The sequence below is a fragment of the Phoxinus phoxinus genome (assembly GCF_949152265.1).
Source record: "Phoxinus phoxinus genome assembly, chromosome: 7".
NCBI classification, from domain to species: domain Eukaryota; kingdom Metazoa; phylum Chordata; class Actinopteri; order Cypriniformes; family Leuciscidae; genus Phoxinus; species Phoxinus phoxinus.
Window position 1 is genome coordinate 15,614,239 of NC_136882.1, and position 15,555 is coordinate 15,629,793.

The following is a 15,555-nucleotide window of genomic DNA, read 5'->3' on the forward strand; positions in this document are numbered from 1 at the left end:
CTGGTGATTTTCTGATGTATTTCTGTCAATATGGCTTGAATGTTCCTTGAAATGTGTTTCATTTATTTGTCAATTTGAATGCTCATAATAAAACAAGTGTATTATATGTCTTCCTGTGTTTTCCCTCCAGTCATTTAAGTCTGTATGATGGGGTGAAACTCTTAGAGACCCTGGCAGAGAGAATCCATCTCTCCACGAGCAGTTTCATCAACATCAGGTAAAGTGTGTGTGTGTGTGTGTGTGTGTGTGTGTGTGTGTGTGTGTGTGTGTGTGTGTGTGTGTGTGTGTGTGTGTGTGCGTGTGTGTGTGTGTGTTTGCATTGCTGGATGGAGAGACTAACACATTGGTGAATAAAGGGTGAGAATAAAAGAAAACATTTGGCCGTTTGTCTCTGTCCATGTGTGCAGCGTGGTTGGTTCTGCCCTGACGTTCAGGATCCGACAGAACTCTCTAAATCTCAGCGCAGAGGATGTGGCCAATAAAGCCGGTGAGTGACAAGCCTTCTCGTTTGGACCGTTAAATTTACATCCAGCTGGCTGAGGAAAAGGAGGGAAAGAGAGAGAGAGAGAGAGAGAGAGAGAGAGAGAGAGAGAGAGAGAGAGAGAGAGAGAGAGAGAGAGAGAGAGAGAGAGAGAGAGAGAGAGAGAGAGAGAGAGAGAGAGAGAGAGAGAGAGAGAGAGAGAGAGAGAGAGGATTTGATGAAAGGGGAAAAGAATGAGAAGGCACTTATTGATTAATTCACACATTCACAAACATGTTTTGTCTTTATATTGCAGTAGCTGAGAAGAAGTTCCTCGAGGGCGAGACAGGTTTGAAAATTATCCAGACTGGAGTGGGAGAGGTAAGAATGTCCTCCAACCACAAAAAAAAAAAAAAAAAAAAAAAACCCACACATTCAGTGTGATCAGCAGGTCTATTGATTAGCGATTATGGGAACCGGTTGGTACAATAAGGCATTCTCTCTTGTCAGTCAGCAAGAGAATTGGCCACACAGGTTATTATTCTCTACATAGCCGTCCTCATCAAGCAAACAGGCAACATTCTCATTGAAATTCATGGATTCTACAGTTTTGTCCGTCTATTATGTACAGATCACGTACCGAGGTAAAATTCTCGGTCCTCATGAATCACTTTGGCGTTTAACACTGAACCGAACAAGGAGGGCATTTGAAATGAAATGTTTTTGAAATCGTCACCGTTCATCTCGAACCGTCCCCACTGTACCGTTCCCCCGTCTCAAATCCTCGTGCGTTTTTTCCCCGCTGTGCCTCATTTCTCTCCCTCACTCATTCTTTCTCTTCTTGTCCCATGCCATTCTCCCCTCTGCCATTCTCTTTTTGTTACCTCTGCCTTTGACCCCTCCCCGTCCCTTTCTCCCTCGCTCCCCCACTTTCTTGGGTGGCTTTTGTGCTCGGTGCATATTGAGGCGTTCTGCTCTCCCTCGTTCTCTCCCCTTTCACTTTGTACAGCTGTTGCAGGCCCTTGAATGCAGAATAATGTCTTTTGTTGCATCCGGCTGCTCATATTTTTAATTATTCTTTCTTGTTCTATTGTGGGCTGTGACACTTTCTTTGCTCTGAAGTGCACGGTGTGTGTGTGTGTGTGTGTGTGTGTGTGTGTGTGTGTGTGCACTCTCCCTGTCCTTTATCTTATAATTTTCTCTCCCTCTGCCTCAGTAATGAGACCTGCTTGCACCTGACTGTTTTTTGTCCGCCTTTTATGGGGATATATGCTTTTCTGCTTAGGCTGTTTAGTCTCTCTGTGCTTCTTTCTTTCTTTAGTCTCTTTCTTCATTTCTATTCTCTTCTTTAATGAATTAAAGTTTTTGCGTCCCATGGTGACATACATAGCAATGCCCAAATTGTGGGACTCCCACTGAGATTGCCTTGAAATTTTATTGATGACAAATCCTGTTTGTACCCTAGAACATTTACATTTATTGAACGTCACATCCTGAAAATCCTTTATAAGTTTAAAACAACTAAAATATCCAAACTAAACCATATGCATTACGGTAGTCCATTCTTAGACGATACATATATAATATACTAATACATTATTTGACATATTTTAGTATATATATATACAGTATATATATATATATGGTTCTGTCAGGCACTTCATAATAGAACATTCTAGTGGTTCCCTTTATGGGACCATTTTATGGATTCAATTTCAATTGATTAACTTTGTTGTAATTTATTTTTAATTTGAATTACATTTTATGAATTAAACAGCTCATAAACATACTTTATTTCTACATAAAATTGAAATAACCTGTTAAACATGAAAGCATTATGCAATCATTTAAGACATTTCTCATTATATTGAATGTTTTCTATATAGAACCCCATTGAAGTGTGTTATTATATAAATCATTGGCCCGTATTGTCCCCAGCTTATTCCAGATGTGAAGGCTCAGTGTTTGTGTCCTTGCCAAACCATATTACTTACGAAACCCTTTTTGGGCCCATGGCACTTTCCTTACACCCCATTCGTTGTACCCCCCTCCTGCTCCTGTTGCTTTCAGCCCATTTCCCCCCCTCCTCTCTCTCTCTCTCTCTCTCTCTCTCTCTCTCTCTCTCTCTCTCTCTCTCTCTCTCTCTCTCTCGCTCTCGCTCTCTCTCACGGACGACCTATCCAGGGCATCAGTACCTCCCCCACCCCACCATTTCACCATCAGCAACATGTGGAGCTGTCGCTACGGCAACGACGTTTGATGTGACAAGTGGCGGCATTGGTTGAATGGGGCTGAGAGGCAGCGAGGCCTTCATATGAGTCGGACACAGCTCTCGGGGAGGCACATTCTCTCTTTCCCCTCCCTTTTCTTGTCCTTCCCATTTATTTTCACTCATTTACCTTTTCGCTCCGGCACTACATGTATGCCACTCTTTCCCTCCGTTTTGGTTTCTCACGTCAACCACCGGCTACTTTGAAACGCTTGCTTGATGCTTTGCTTAAGTTGTTCGACCGGGGATGCGTGGACTTTGAGGAGGCTTGAAAATGTGAGATTGAAGACGGCCCTGCTCGTGGTGTTGTGGCGCGTGTGATGTAAAGAGGTATACGAGATGTGTGCCGGTGAGTTCTGTTTTATACCAGATCTATTGAGGCTGTTGGCCTTTATTTCATTTTTAAATGCTGAGATGCTTAATTATATACGCTGATGTTTAGCTGATGTTTTTGACTCTATTATATATTTTCATTATGAATAATGTGAAAAATGTATGCATAAAGACATAGGCTATAACGCTTTATTAGTCGATCAACGTACTGATGCCATTAATCGTGCGCCCTGGTTTAATTTAGTCAACATTTGTACAAAAAAATTATAATAAAACAAATAAAATAAGAATATTTCATAAGCACTTTTTCAGAAAATATTTTTTTCTCTTTGCCACATGTGGAAATTGTTTAAAGAAAAGTGAAAATTTCCAATTGCAATACATTTAATCATTTGTTTTGTTTTGAAAAGATCACAGCTCGATAAATATTGTTGAACTTAACATTTTTCTGTTTGCACACCCATACACACCTTGAATTAGTCACAAACTGCGACACAGTTGTGAATAAGGCTGTATTTTAAGTGGAAGTCAGTGTTTTGCACTATATGTTGTAGGCTTTATCAGTTCTTTAAATGTGCATAAAAAAATGCACCATGAGCACTCAAAGTTTCACTTTCACTCATACTGTTACTAAACAGCACCAGACTAAACTTGTAAAAACATATTCAAATATTTTTTTCTCTCTCTCCCTCCAGTTTTACAAGGCTCAAAATGATAAATGTTTAATTGTATACATATATAACATATATATTAGTGCTTTCAAACCGATTAATCGTGATTAATCGCATCTAACATACAAGTTTGTAAAAATATAATATAGACACACACACACACACACACACACACACACACACACACACACACACACACACGTGTATGTTATATGCGATTAATCGCGATTAATCGATTTGACACCACTACTATATACACTTTTTTGAATACAAATATTTAAACAAAAACCTTCTTTTATATTGTGTCATCATATCTTACCATAATAACAGAACTCAAAATAGTTTATCTTTAAATTTGTCTTTTACTATTTGGTAATATTTGAAAAATGATGATAAGATTTCAGATCTCTAAAAATTTATACTAAAATAACAATTAACCACATGTGTTTGGTTACAGTTCACACCTTCAGTATTATGCAGCGTGGCGCACACACGAATGTGTGTGATGGAACATTTTTGTTACACCCTGTTTTTAAGAATTGTCTTGAATAGTGATGTCAGGTGGACTGGTTGCTGTGGTAACAGGGCAGAGCAGGCTGGATGAGTGAGATGATGTAATCCGTTTGTAGTCATTGCAGGTGCATCTAAGTTCATACTATTTCTCAAGGTTTCATGTACTAATTATAAAAAGGCATTATTGTAAGGTCTAAAAATAAGTTTTATCGCATCAAATGTTTTTATTACGTACTGCTAAAATGACCCACTCAGTGACCGGAATTAACTGGACATTTTTTTCATGTTAACTGTCTCAGTAATAAATGTCAGTAATAAAACTGTCTGAAATAAATGTCATTGTTTACCCATATGGTTTTATAGTAAAAAATATCCCCAAAATCAAAACTTTCTTTTCATTATTTTCTAGTTTCGACCTAGATAGTGCTAAATCAAATGAACGGTTGTTACACTCCGTGCTATTACAAATGTTGTTGATAAAAAAGCTGCAAGGGACAGAAAAATCTTTCATTATAAACTCTCTGAAGGTTTTTTAGAGGAAACTTAATGAAAACTGCACACCTTCTGCTGTGCAATATTAATGCTGAGAGAGACGACGGCTGTGATGAGAATTCTGACGAGTCATAGTCTGAGCGCGTCTATCAGATAAGAGGAGTCCTGCTGAATTGTGAAATCAATTGACAAGGAGTGAATGGAGCAGAAGATACATAATGGGACAGGCAGACTGATGAAATCTTAGATCACCGAGAGTCTCGGCGCTTCATTTCTCACTCGGACATCTCGGCCGTGCCCGAATTGCCTATTGTGATTCAGAGTGCGAAGCTTTCGGTGATCTTTGCCCCCGAGATCTTCCAAAAACAAACAAGCACAAACACACACACAGCCATACGTGTGTGTTTGTGTGTGTGTGTATCTTCTTTTTTCTGTGGCTGAGGTCAAAGGGCGCGGTAGATGTCAGAGGGGTCATGGCGGGACCGAGGAGGGGGTCCTGGGACCCTGAATCCTATTTTCCCGCTTCTTGAGGAACAGATGTTTGAATTATGCTTCTCGGCTAGCAGCTTATTGTGATTCAAATGCACATTTGTATTCGTGGCGACTTGTTCATGTGTGTGTGTGTGTGGGTGTGTGTGTGTGTGTGTGTGTGTGGACTGGAGTACGTGTTGAACTTTTCTTTACGTAAATATGACCTCACTTGTACGGTTATTCCTCACGTATCGCCCTCTCCGGACCCATTTCACCCCTCCGCCGCAAGAGTTTTACTCTCTCGTTCCCTGTTACCATGCTTTCTCTCCTTGAGATCAGTTGCCTTCTCTCCCGCTTTCTCTCTGCCTCCTCATTTCTCTGCCCGCTCCGCTCAGACCTTGGGGGGCCTTTGTCCTCTTGTCCTAAACCAGCTCATTTTTCCTGCCTGCTCCCGTGCTCCATTCTAAAAGCCTGTCAGTCTTCCTTTCGGGGGCCTCTCTGGAGTAGCAGGTGAGGCGCCCCACACCCCTTATCTCCTCCTCCATTGTCCTTCCGTCCAGTCGCGCACCCTTGCTTCAACGCCACCACCCCCCTCCCTCCTTCAATCTCTTCTCCGGAACATTCTTACAGCTTTTCAGGAGAAAAGGCCGAATTTTGAGTGGGAACAAGAGGGATAGAATGAAACGTGTGAGGAACAGAGAAGGAGAAAGAGAGGGAGAGTGGGTGTGAGGAGGACAGGGAGCGGGGGGGATAGTTGATGAATTTCGAGAAAGGACAGAAAAGAAGGGAAGGCGTCCTAACCTCTTTGTGGTCAGACTTAAGTGCTTATTCACTCAATCTTTTTCTTTTGCTAGCTCAGCTCTAACGGCTGCAGTGCCCGTTCTGAAGGCCCGAAGGTCTGGTCCACTTTCTCAGAACAGCCAGTGGGTGTCTGTGCGGAAATTATAGCCCGCGTAAGAATAGATTGTCGAAAGTTCCTGTTGCATTTTTTCCTGTTTTGTTCTACATGTTGTTCGACAAGAGATTTAGTAGCCTTTTTTTTTTTGTGGAAGAGTAAAAAGTAATATATGTCAAGCTCTGTATTGCATACAAACTGCCTCAAAAGATTGTGTTCAGTTGTCTTCAGCCAACTATTATTCAATATTGTGGATTGTACACTAAATTCTTTGATCATCTTTGGTTGATGTGAGAGGCATATTGTTTAAATGAACGGAGGAATTAAGTAACTGTTCTTTTTGCCATAATCCCCTATTCTTTCCATGCCAAATAATAATTTATATACTGGATAAAAGTAATATTAATTTTTGGACTTTTTACGTTATACATTTAGCTATCAATTAAATGAATCAATCATACATTTACTTGAGCAAGTGCAGTTGTGTGATTATGTGTTTTTAGTCGTCTTACAGAAGCTCTGGTTTAGTTTTGTTTAGTATAAATGTAATTATTGATGACATAATTTAAGCATACATTTACTTAAGCAAGTGCAATTGTGTGATTATGAATTTGGTAACACTTTATTTGGTTACACTTTATTTAAAGATGACGTAGTTACATTGTACTTAAGTACTGAGTTTTATTAATTAACTGCATGTACTTACTATAAGAGTTATGGTTAGGGTTTGGTTTAGGGTTAGTAGTTACTTGCAATTATGTATAATTTACTGTTATTACTATAGTAAGTACAACGTGTAACTGTCATCTTCAAATAAAATGTTACCCTTTAATTTAGTGTACTTACCATGCATAACAGTAAATAATGCACAAGTACATGCAACTATCCCTAAACCAAACCCTAACCGTAACTTGTAAGTACATGTAGTTAATTAATATTACTCAGTACTTAAATGTATCTACAACAAGGATACATTGAAATAAAGTGCAATCATGTATTTTTAGTAATTAAAAGTTATAGAAGCTTTAGTTTATTTTAGTACAGATAATATTCTCTTTTATTTGAGTAATTTTGGTAAAATATTATTTACCATTAACGTATGTACTGTAGGTTTCCCGATACTTGCACACGGGGCCTAAAAGTATCTTTTTGCTACACCAATGGCCGGTGACTTAATAAAAGGTGTACTGGCCATAAATATTTTTTTCCGGCCATGACACTGTTTTTGCAGAAACAGGCAGTAATGACAACAACATTGCAGATACCAGTAAATATTCACAATCCTCTTTTCCAATTCTGAAACCACAGCCGGAAATACTAGCCTAACTAATATAAATTTAAAACATTATCAAGTAAACAGTCAGTAATAAAATAAGAACAAATAATCATATTACAAGCAAAAGCACAAATAAATACAATATAACAACGATACAAATTAAATAAACTGTGCTTTTCATGTTTTTCCTGGTAGGTCTGACAGTAGTTTTCAGGTACAGAAATATAATAAAGCAAGCAAATCTAAAATAACACTGCATATTCTTCACTATAAATTAAACATCCTTATTAATGAATCCTTATTAAAGTAACTAAAGTTATTCAGTCAAGAGCAGTGAGTGATTTTATTTATTCGTCCTTTGTTGTTTGATTAACATTAAAAACACATTAGCAGGAAAATTAGGCTGCTGTCACTTTAAGAGCGATTGCACGGATCTAAAATACTGAAACTTTAGACATAACCGACTATGTTTACTGGATACTGCGCAATGGATAAGACACATGCCTTTGGTGTGAGAGACCCGGGTTCGAATCCACTGTGAGACACCAATGTGTCCCTGAGCAAGACACTTAACCCCTAGTTGCTCCAGAGGCGTGCGACCTCTGACATATATAGCAATTGTAAGTCGCTTTGGATAAAAGCGTCAGCTAAATGAATAAATGTAAATGTAAATGTAAATTTTAACGTAATTGTTCATTTTAGACATACCAAATATACCGAAATAATAAAACACCCAAAGGTTATAATTAAAACGGACACAGATTATATCTATATTTCTGTCAGTGTTACATACTAAGGTGGCTTCTTTAGATAACACCACATGTAATTTCACTGAATAGCGTAGGCGTTTTGACAATAGCATATTTCCTCTCGTCTCTCATTTCCTCCGCTCACCGTGATGGCCATGAATTACATTGAGCATTCTGCTGTTGCCATGGCAGCGCTACGGCCTGTTCTCCCCTGCTGAGGCTCCCAGACACCATGGCAACACCAACAGGCAGGGGTTGGAGACACGGGGGCAGAGGGGCTGCGTGACATCAGCAATCATTGCGTCCCTTCGTTTTCTTGTGCTCTTGATGTGCTATAAGTACAGATTGTGAAAACGGGTAAGAAAGAGAGAGACAGAGAGAGAGAGAGATTGAATAAAAATAAAGGAGAGTATGAAAGAGATCTCCTCAGAGTGATTGACCCCTCCATTGTGTGGGGGATTTCCTTAATTGTTTACTTGCTGGTAATTATTCAGTGGGGCGGGCGGGTCAGTGACTTTGTCTAATTATTTCAGGGTGGCACGTGGCTGCGCGCGTGTGCCTGGGTTGCCAGGGTAATTAGTAGTCCATGATGACATCCGACTTGTTTACACAAACAGAGAGAGAGACAAAAGAGGGGACGAGAGACACAGTTTTGTGCCAGAGAAGGCACACGAACGCCGCACCTTCCTCACTTGCTCCTTGGGATGTCTGAAATGCTTTTATTTTCATGTCGTTTTTCTGTGCCATCGCCCTCTTTGCATTATGTTCACTCACGTTTGTTTATTTTTCTCTCCCTCATCATAGAGGAGCGAGGGGCGTGGCTTGCCCCAGGCCACACGGGTAGGGGAGGGGTCGCGCGGTGTCATCCTCACAATGGTGGCCATGGCGTGTGTGGGCACGGTGCTGATCGTCGCCCTGGCGGTCGCCTGTCTCCGTCACCACGCCCGTCAGTTAGCCTCTGGCAAATTGGGTCTGGGACCAGAAGCTGGTGTGGAAACCCACTTTGATTACCAGGTAGCCCACACTGTTAAACACACACAAGCTTCAACACAAATGCAAATGCTTCTGAGAAGGATGTTTACATTTTTTATATATATTGCCATAAAATCTTTAAATCTCATTGTACATGTTTATAGTGACAATAAAAAGGCATTTAATTTCATTCATTTCAAAACAGTATTGTCTTCTATTTGAATATATTTTAAAATTTAATTTTGTGATGTAAAGCTGAATTTTCAGCATCATTCCTCCAGTCTTCAGTGTCACATGATCCTTCAGAAATCATTCTAATATGCTAATTTGATACTCAAAAACATTTCTTATTATTATCAATGTTGAAAACAGTTTTGCTGCTTAATGTTTTTTGTGGAAACCATGATACATTTTTTAAAGATTCTTTATATATACAATTGTATAGAAGTAGGGGTGAGTGATATGACCAAAATCTTATATTACGACATAAGTACTTTTATTTCATGATAATTATAAATATCACAATGTATTTATTTTTGTTTTTAAATAAGGTTTTTATGATATCAATTTTTTTTTTCATAATTCTTGTCACTATTTTCAATATCACTAAAAACTAATACTAGTCTAAGTACAAAAAAAGAAAAGCTTACTGAAGACAAGTTAACATTGATAAAATAAGAACAAAGAAATTAATTGCAAGCATACTACAATAGAACAAAGACAACTGAAATAGACCTACCTGAAAAAATTCAAGCAATGTAATGAAATGAATAAAAAAAAAAAACCTGCATAGTCTTCACTGTGTAAATTATATATACACTTATTCTTATTCTTATTAAAGTTACAGAAGTGCTTGAGTGAAGAGCAGCGAGAGATTTTCTTTTGTTGTTTGATCGACATGAATGACACAGACGACAGCAGGGATATTAGGCTGCTGTCACTTTAAGACTGACTGCACGGATCCAGAATACGTTTTCTTTCTCAACTGTTGAAGTTCGCTTAAGACATAAACGACTGTTTACCTGCAAAGAAACATAAGTGTATTTAACCGCTTAACCCCAATTAGGCGGCAAAAATAACTCTATAGCGAAATGAGTTCTCTGTTGCTTCAACGGTGTAAAAACACTTGCTTTTAAAACGCAATGCTTAAAAACGCATGCAAATGATAAGCTTTCAGCACAGCAGCGTCACGTGAGCGTAACCCCGATAGAGACGATAGTGCAAAATCTCTACCAGTGTCTAATATCTTTTCCCCTTATATCAAGAAGTTTAAAAGATGTCCTTGGGACTATTAAGTGGCATTTTTAGGATGACTAAAGCAAACGCTAATCAGGTGTAACTGGCATATAATCAGCACTGTAATTGCATTTAAATTCATTCGACGCTGGCCTTGGCTATTAGAGATAGTGGTAATTGTACAGTGATGATTATTGATCTGAAAAAATGTCATTTGAAATATCAATGCTCAGTCAGTAGTGATAAGGTTTCCCTGCATCTCTCAGGAGCTGTGTCGCCAGCACATGGCAGCCAAGTCATCGTTCACCCGTCCGGAGGCAGGCGGGCGGCGGGGGACCGACACATCTCGAGTCAGCAGCGTGTCGTCTCAGTTCAGCGATGGGCCGCAGCACAGTCCCAGCTCTCACAGCAGCACACCGTCCTGGAGCGAAGAGCCTGCACAGTCCAACATGGACATCTCCACAGGACACATGATACTGGTACAGAGCCACAACATTATATTTCAGACTTTACTCTGCTAAGAATCATACTCGAATGAACAGGAATTATTGCACATATACGTAAATAGGTCGCAGTACCTGCTTGCACAAGCTGAGTCTGTGTTTAAACATGCACAAAATTGCAGTAAATTAAAAGTAAGAAGGAGAACTATTACAGGGTTTTATGTCTTCACGTCTTATTTTAGCCATATGGTCAGCTCTGAGGTTTAAGCTGTGTCCTGACTCTTTTTTTTATTATTATTAAACAAACTAGTCTTTTATAAGCAGACAGTGAAATGCTTGAAGTTCATTTGTGGTGTTCAGGCATATATGGAGGACCATCTGAAGAATAAGGACCGTTTGCAGAAAGAGTGGGAGGCTCTGTGTTCGTACCAGGCTGAGCCGAGCTCCGTCTCTATCGCCCAGTGTGAGAGCAACATGGAGAAGAACCGCTATCCTGACTTTGTGCCCTGTAAGAGCAATGCGCCAACACTTATTTCAGTGATCTCATTCATATGCTGCACACTACCGTTCAAACGTCAGTAAGATTAGTCGTTTTATTCAGCAATGGTTGGCACGTCAAATTGGATGAAAAAGTGACAGTAAAGACATTTAAAATGATTTAAGAAGGATCATGTGACACTGAAGAGTGGAGTAATGATGCTGAAAACTCAGCTTTGCCATCACAGGAATAAATCACATTTGAAAATATATTCAAATGGAAAACAGTCATTTTAAACCGTAATAATATTTAACAGGATTACTGTTTTTACTGTATCTTTAATCAAATAAATGCAGTATTGGTGAGCATAAGAGACGGTGATCAATATTTTACAGTATTAGGAAAGGCGTCATATCATATAACTGGAATACAAATAAAGGTTTACCAAAATGAGTTTTATTTTTTTCAATATTTAGTATGTTTAATTAAAAAACTCTGTTTTAGATGACCATTCGAGAGTGAAACTAAAGGCAGAGGTCAACCCCTCCAAAGAGGACTACATAAATGCCAGCACTATAGTAAGAAGCAACGTATAAATATACTGTATATACTGGATAAGTAAATACTGGTAGAAAAACACATTATCTCTATAAAATATGATCATGTCACAGGAAAGACTCTTAATTTTTCTGTCTTTACCCATAGATTGATCATGATCCACGTTTACCTGCTTATATCGCAACTCAAGGACCTTTACCACACACTATTGCTGATTTCTGGCAGGTAAGTTACACATGTTGAGTGTAATGATAACATTTTAAGATTTAGACTGAACAAATATTGGAATATAAAATTGTTATATATATATATATATATATATATATATATATATATATATATATATATATATATATATATATATATATATATATACACAGTATATATGATTACAAGGTAAAGGATGATCACAAATCTAAATGACTAAATGGCTGTAAAATAAATAATAGAAACATGGTATTAAAATGCATCTCCTATATTATTCGTTGTGTGCTGACACTGTTTTGGTGCGTATGTTAGATGGTATGGGAAAATGGCTGTACTGTAATAGTGATGATGACCGCTTTAGTGGAGGATGGAGAAAAACAATGTGAACGTTACTGGCCTGATGAGGGATCGTCTTTATACAACATCTACGAGGTGAGAAACATTAAGATTCATGAACCTTTATGAACCTTATGCTTTTAGTATGTACAGTACCACCCATTTTCCCCCCCCTGTACGTCTCAGGTGAATCTTGTGTCTGAACACATCTGGTGTAAAGACTTCTTGGTTCGTAGTTTCTACCTGAAGAACGTCCAGACTCAAGAGACCCGCACCCTGACCCAGTTCCACTTGCTGAGCTGGCCTGCGCAAGGCATTCCCACCTCCACACGCCCCCTGCTGGACTTCCGCAGGTACTGCCGAAACCGAACACCTTCCTGCTGAGAATAAATCAACTCATATTGAGATAGGACTACAAACAGATCACACACACACACACATCAGGTGTTTTCTCAAGCGAGGTAGCAGCTCCTCAAAGATATTACAAAAGATAATAGTGTGGAAATAATTTTCCGAGTAATACTGTCCAATAGCAACATCAGTGTAATAAGGTTCGGATGGAGGAAGGCAGCGTCCTTTTTGCCTCCCTTGAGCTTAATACGTTCTCATAGAGAACAAAATGATAAATTCGCACGACATCAAGTTTGCAACCGGTCTTAAAATTGGTAAATGACGGAAACTGATTACAGTGTACACAACATCTCCACTAGGTCACATCCGAATTGAAAATAAGAAATGATTTAGGAGTTTGGTGATTTTTAGTGAGCACTCGGTTAAATTAAAGGCCTTTGTGCCTGCGACCATTTTAACTGAAGATTTGTTCACTATAATAACAATAGCCAAAAACATAACAAATAAATGTACATTGTAACACTTTATAATAAGATCCCATTAGATTATACATTAACAAACATTAACTATGAGCAATACATTTGCTAAAGTATGTCTTCATATTTATTAATGTTAGTTAATAAAAATCAACTGTTCATTATTAGTTCATGCTATCTTAGGTATATTAACAGATAAACCTTCTGATTTTATTAATGCATTATGTTTTAATTAACATTAACTAAGACTAATAAATGCTTTAGAAGTGTCTATTAGTTTTATTTCATGTTAAACTAATGTTGTCAAATTAAACCCTATTGTTAATGCATAAACGTAGTAGCCTACATATAATATTCAATAGTATATTAATATAATATAAAAAAATACATTCTTGTTGATAGTGTGAGCTCAAATGTGTTCATCTAATAAACTCTTTACATTAGACTAAAACACACACAAGTTTTTCATCCACATCTTGTCGTCTCATTGCAAATACTTTCCCTACTGTTTTTCCTCACCCTAACACAAGGATCTGCTTCACACTTGGGATTCCCTAATTACCTGTGGATGTTTTCTTTACCTTGAAGCCCCAGTTCCCCTCCACAGTTCCTCTCCCTTGAATGCATTTGCACTTCGGACTTCATCCTGCCACGGGCCCTGCGTCACCCCCGTCTTTCTCTCCTCCTTCCGTCACTCTCTCGGTCTCTGATGGAGATCGGTGGGTCCCTGGACGTAGCACACCTCCCAGTGTCATTTTTGTGATTTGCAGCTAGTAGTCTGGGTCCAGTTGCATAGTCACAAAAATGATCATTGGTAGGTGTGAGTGCAGCAGGAGTGAGGCTCCATCTCCTCTCTCCCCCTTCCTTCCCCGGCATCATGCATCCTTAAATTCCTCTTTGTCGCCAGAATAATGAATCGTAGGGTTTGACAAATTGACAGTTATGCTCATTATGACATGCTTTCTCCCTTCTTCACCCCCAACCTTTCTATTCTTGCATTATGCATCTATTTTTCCCCATTTTTTTCCAGAAAAGTAAACAAGTGCTACAGAGGACGCTCATGCCCAATCATTGTGCACTGCAGGTAAACGGCTACAATTTGTGTCTCAGGCTTACAATATGGGCTATGAATTTCTTTCATGGAACATGAATGATTTAAATTAAAATGGTTTCCTGTTTCGAACAGCAATGGTACTGGTAGAACCGGCACCTACATTCTTATTGACATGGTACTTAACCGCATGGCGAAAGGTAAGAGCCTCATTACTCTATCTAGCCGTTTTATTTAAGTGCGCCTTGTACGCCATGCTCACGGGTTGATTGTCTGTTTTAGGTGTGAAGGAGATTGACATTGCCGCCACACTGGAGCATATTCGTGACCAGAGACCAAGTATGGTACGCACTAAGGTATGTATAAAATGCTTTTCGATGATTTCAGCATGTGGTGGTGCATGTTTGTATGGAAGCTTGTTTCAGCGACGCTATAAAAAAAGAAAGAAAAGGTAATTGTGACTTTTTATCTCATAATTCAGGCTTTTTTTTTCTCGCATCTTCAAGTTTATATTACAATTCAGACTTTTTCTTGTAATGAGTTTATATCTTGCTTTGTTTCTTGCAATTCTGACTTTCTCTGGCAAACTCGCATTTCCGATTTGATATCTAAAATCGCAGTTTCCATAAGAAAATTCAGAAATGCAAGTTTATAAACTCGGAATTGCAAGAAATAAAGTTAGAATTGCAAGATATATAACTATTACTAATATTGCCTTTTTTTCTCTCACAACTGCGAGTTGACATCTAGTAATTCTGACTTTTTCTTGTAATTCCGAGTTTACATATTGCAATTCTGACTTTTTCTTGTAATTCCGAATTTACATCGTGCAATTCTGACTTTTTCTTGTAATTCCGAATTTACATCGTGCAATTCTGACTTTTTCTTGTAATTCCGAGTTTACATCGTGCAATTCTGACTTTTTCTTGTAATTCCGAGTTTACATCGTGCAATTCTGACTTTTTCTTGTAATTCCGAGTTTACATCGTGCAATTCTGACTTTTTCTTGTAATTCCGAATTTACATCGTGCAATTCTGACTTTTTCTTGTAATTCCGAGTTTACATCGTGCAATTCTGACTTTTTCTTGTAATTCCGAGTTTACATATTGCAAATTTGACTTTTTCTTGTAATTCCGAGTTTACAGCGTGCAATTCTGAGTTTATATCTCGCAATTCTGAGTTTATATCTAAGAGTTTATAAATTTGGAATTGCAAGAAATAAAGTCAGAATTGCAGGATATAAACTCGCAATTACCTTTTTTAGTCAGAAACAAGCTTTCTTGTGTTATTGTGTATTTACGCTCTAAGCTTGACTTT

General features: G+C 38.5%; 1 protein-coding gene across 2 annotated transcripts in view; it reads left to right on the forward strand.

Annotated features, from left to right (window-relative positions):
• The window catches only part of ptprna (protein tyrosine phosphatase receptor type Na), a 37,034-nt gene that overhangs the window by 13,619 nt on the left and 7,860 nt on the right, over positions 1-15,555 (forward strand). Inside the window, exons 10-22 of one of the 2 annotated variants that reach the window (XM_079619168.1) lie at positions 131-217; positions 408-487; positions 777-841; positions 8,934-9,143; positions 10,604-10,816; positions 11,141-11,288; positions 11,763-11,836; positions 11,964-12,041; positions 12,336-12,455; positions 12,546-12,712; positions 14,217-14,270; positions 14,373-14,437; positions 14,520-14,783. In XM_079619168.1, the coding sequence (XP_079475294.1) occupies positions 131-217; positions 408-487; positions 777-841; positions 8,934-9,143; positions 10,604-10,816; positions 11,141-11,288; positions 11,763-11,836; positions 11,964-12,041; positions 12,336-12,455; positions 12,546-12,712; positions 14,217-14,270; positions 14,373-14,437; positions 14,520-14,692 (1,534 nt within the window). In that variant the 3' untranslated portion in view covers positions 14,693-14,783. Of the gene's footprint in view, positions 1-130; positions 218-407; positions 488-776; positions 842-8,933; positions 9,144-10,603; positions 10,817-11,140; positions 11,289-11,762; positions 11,837-11,963; positions 12,042-12,335; positions 12,456-12,545; positions 12,713-14,216; positions 14,271-14,372; positions 14,438-14,519; positions 14,784-15,555 lie in introns of those variants that run through there. The other variant, XM_079619169.1, reaches the window with a different exon arrangement.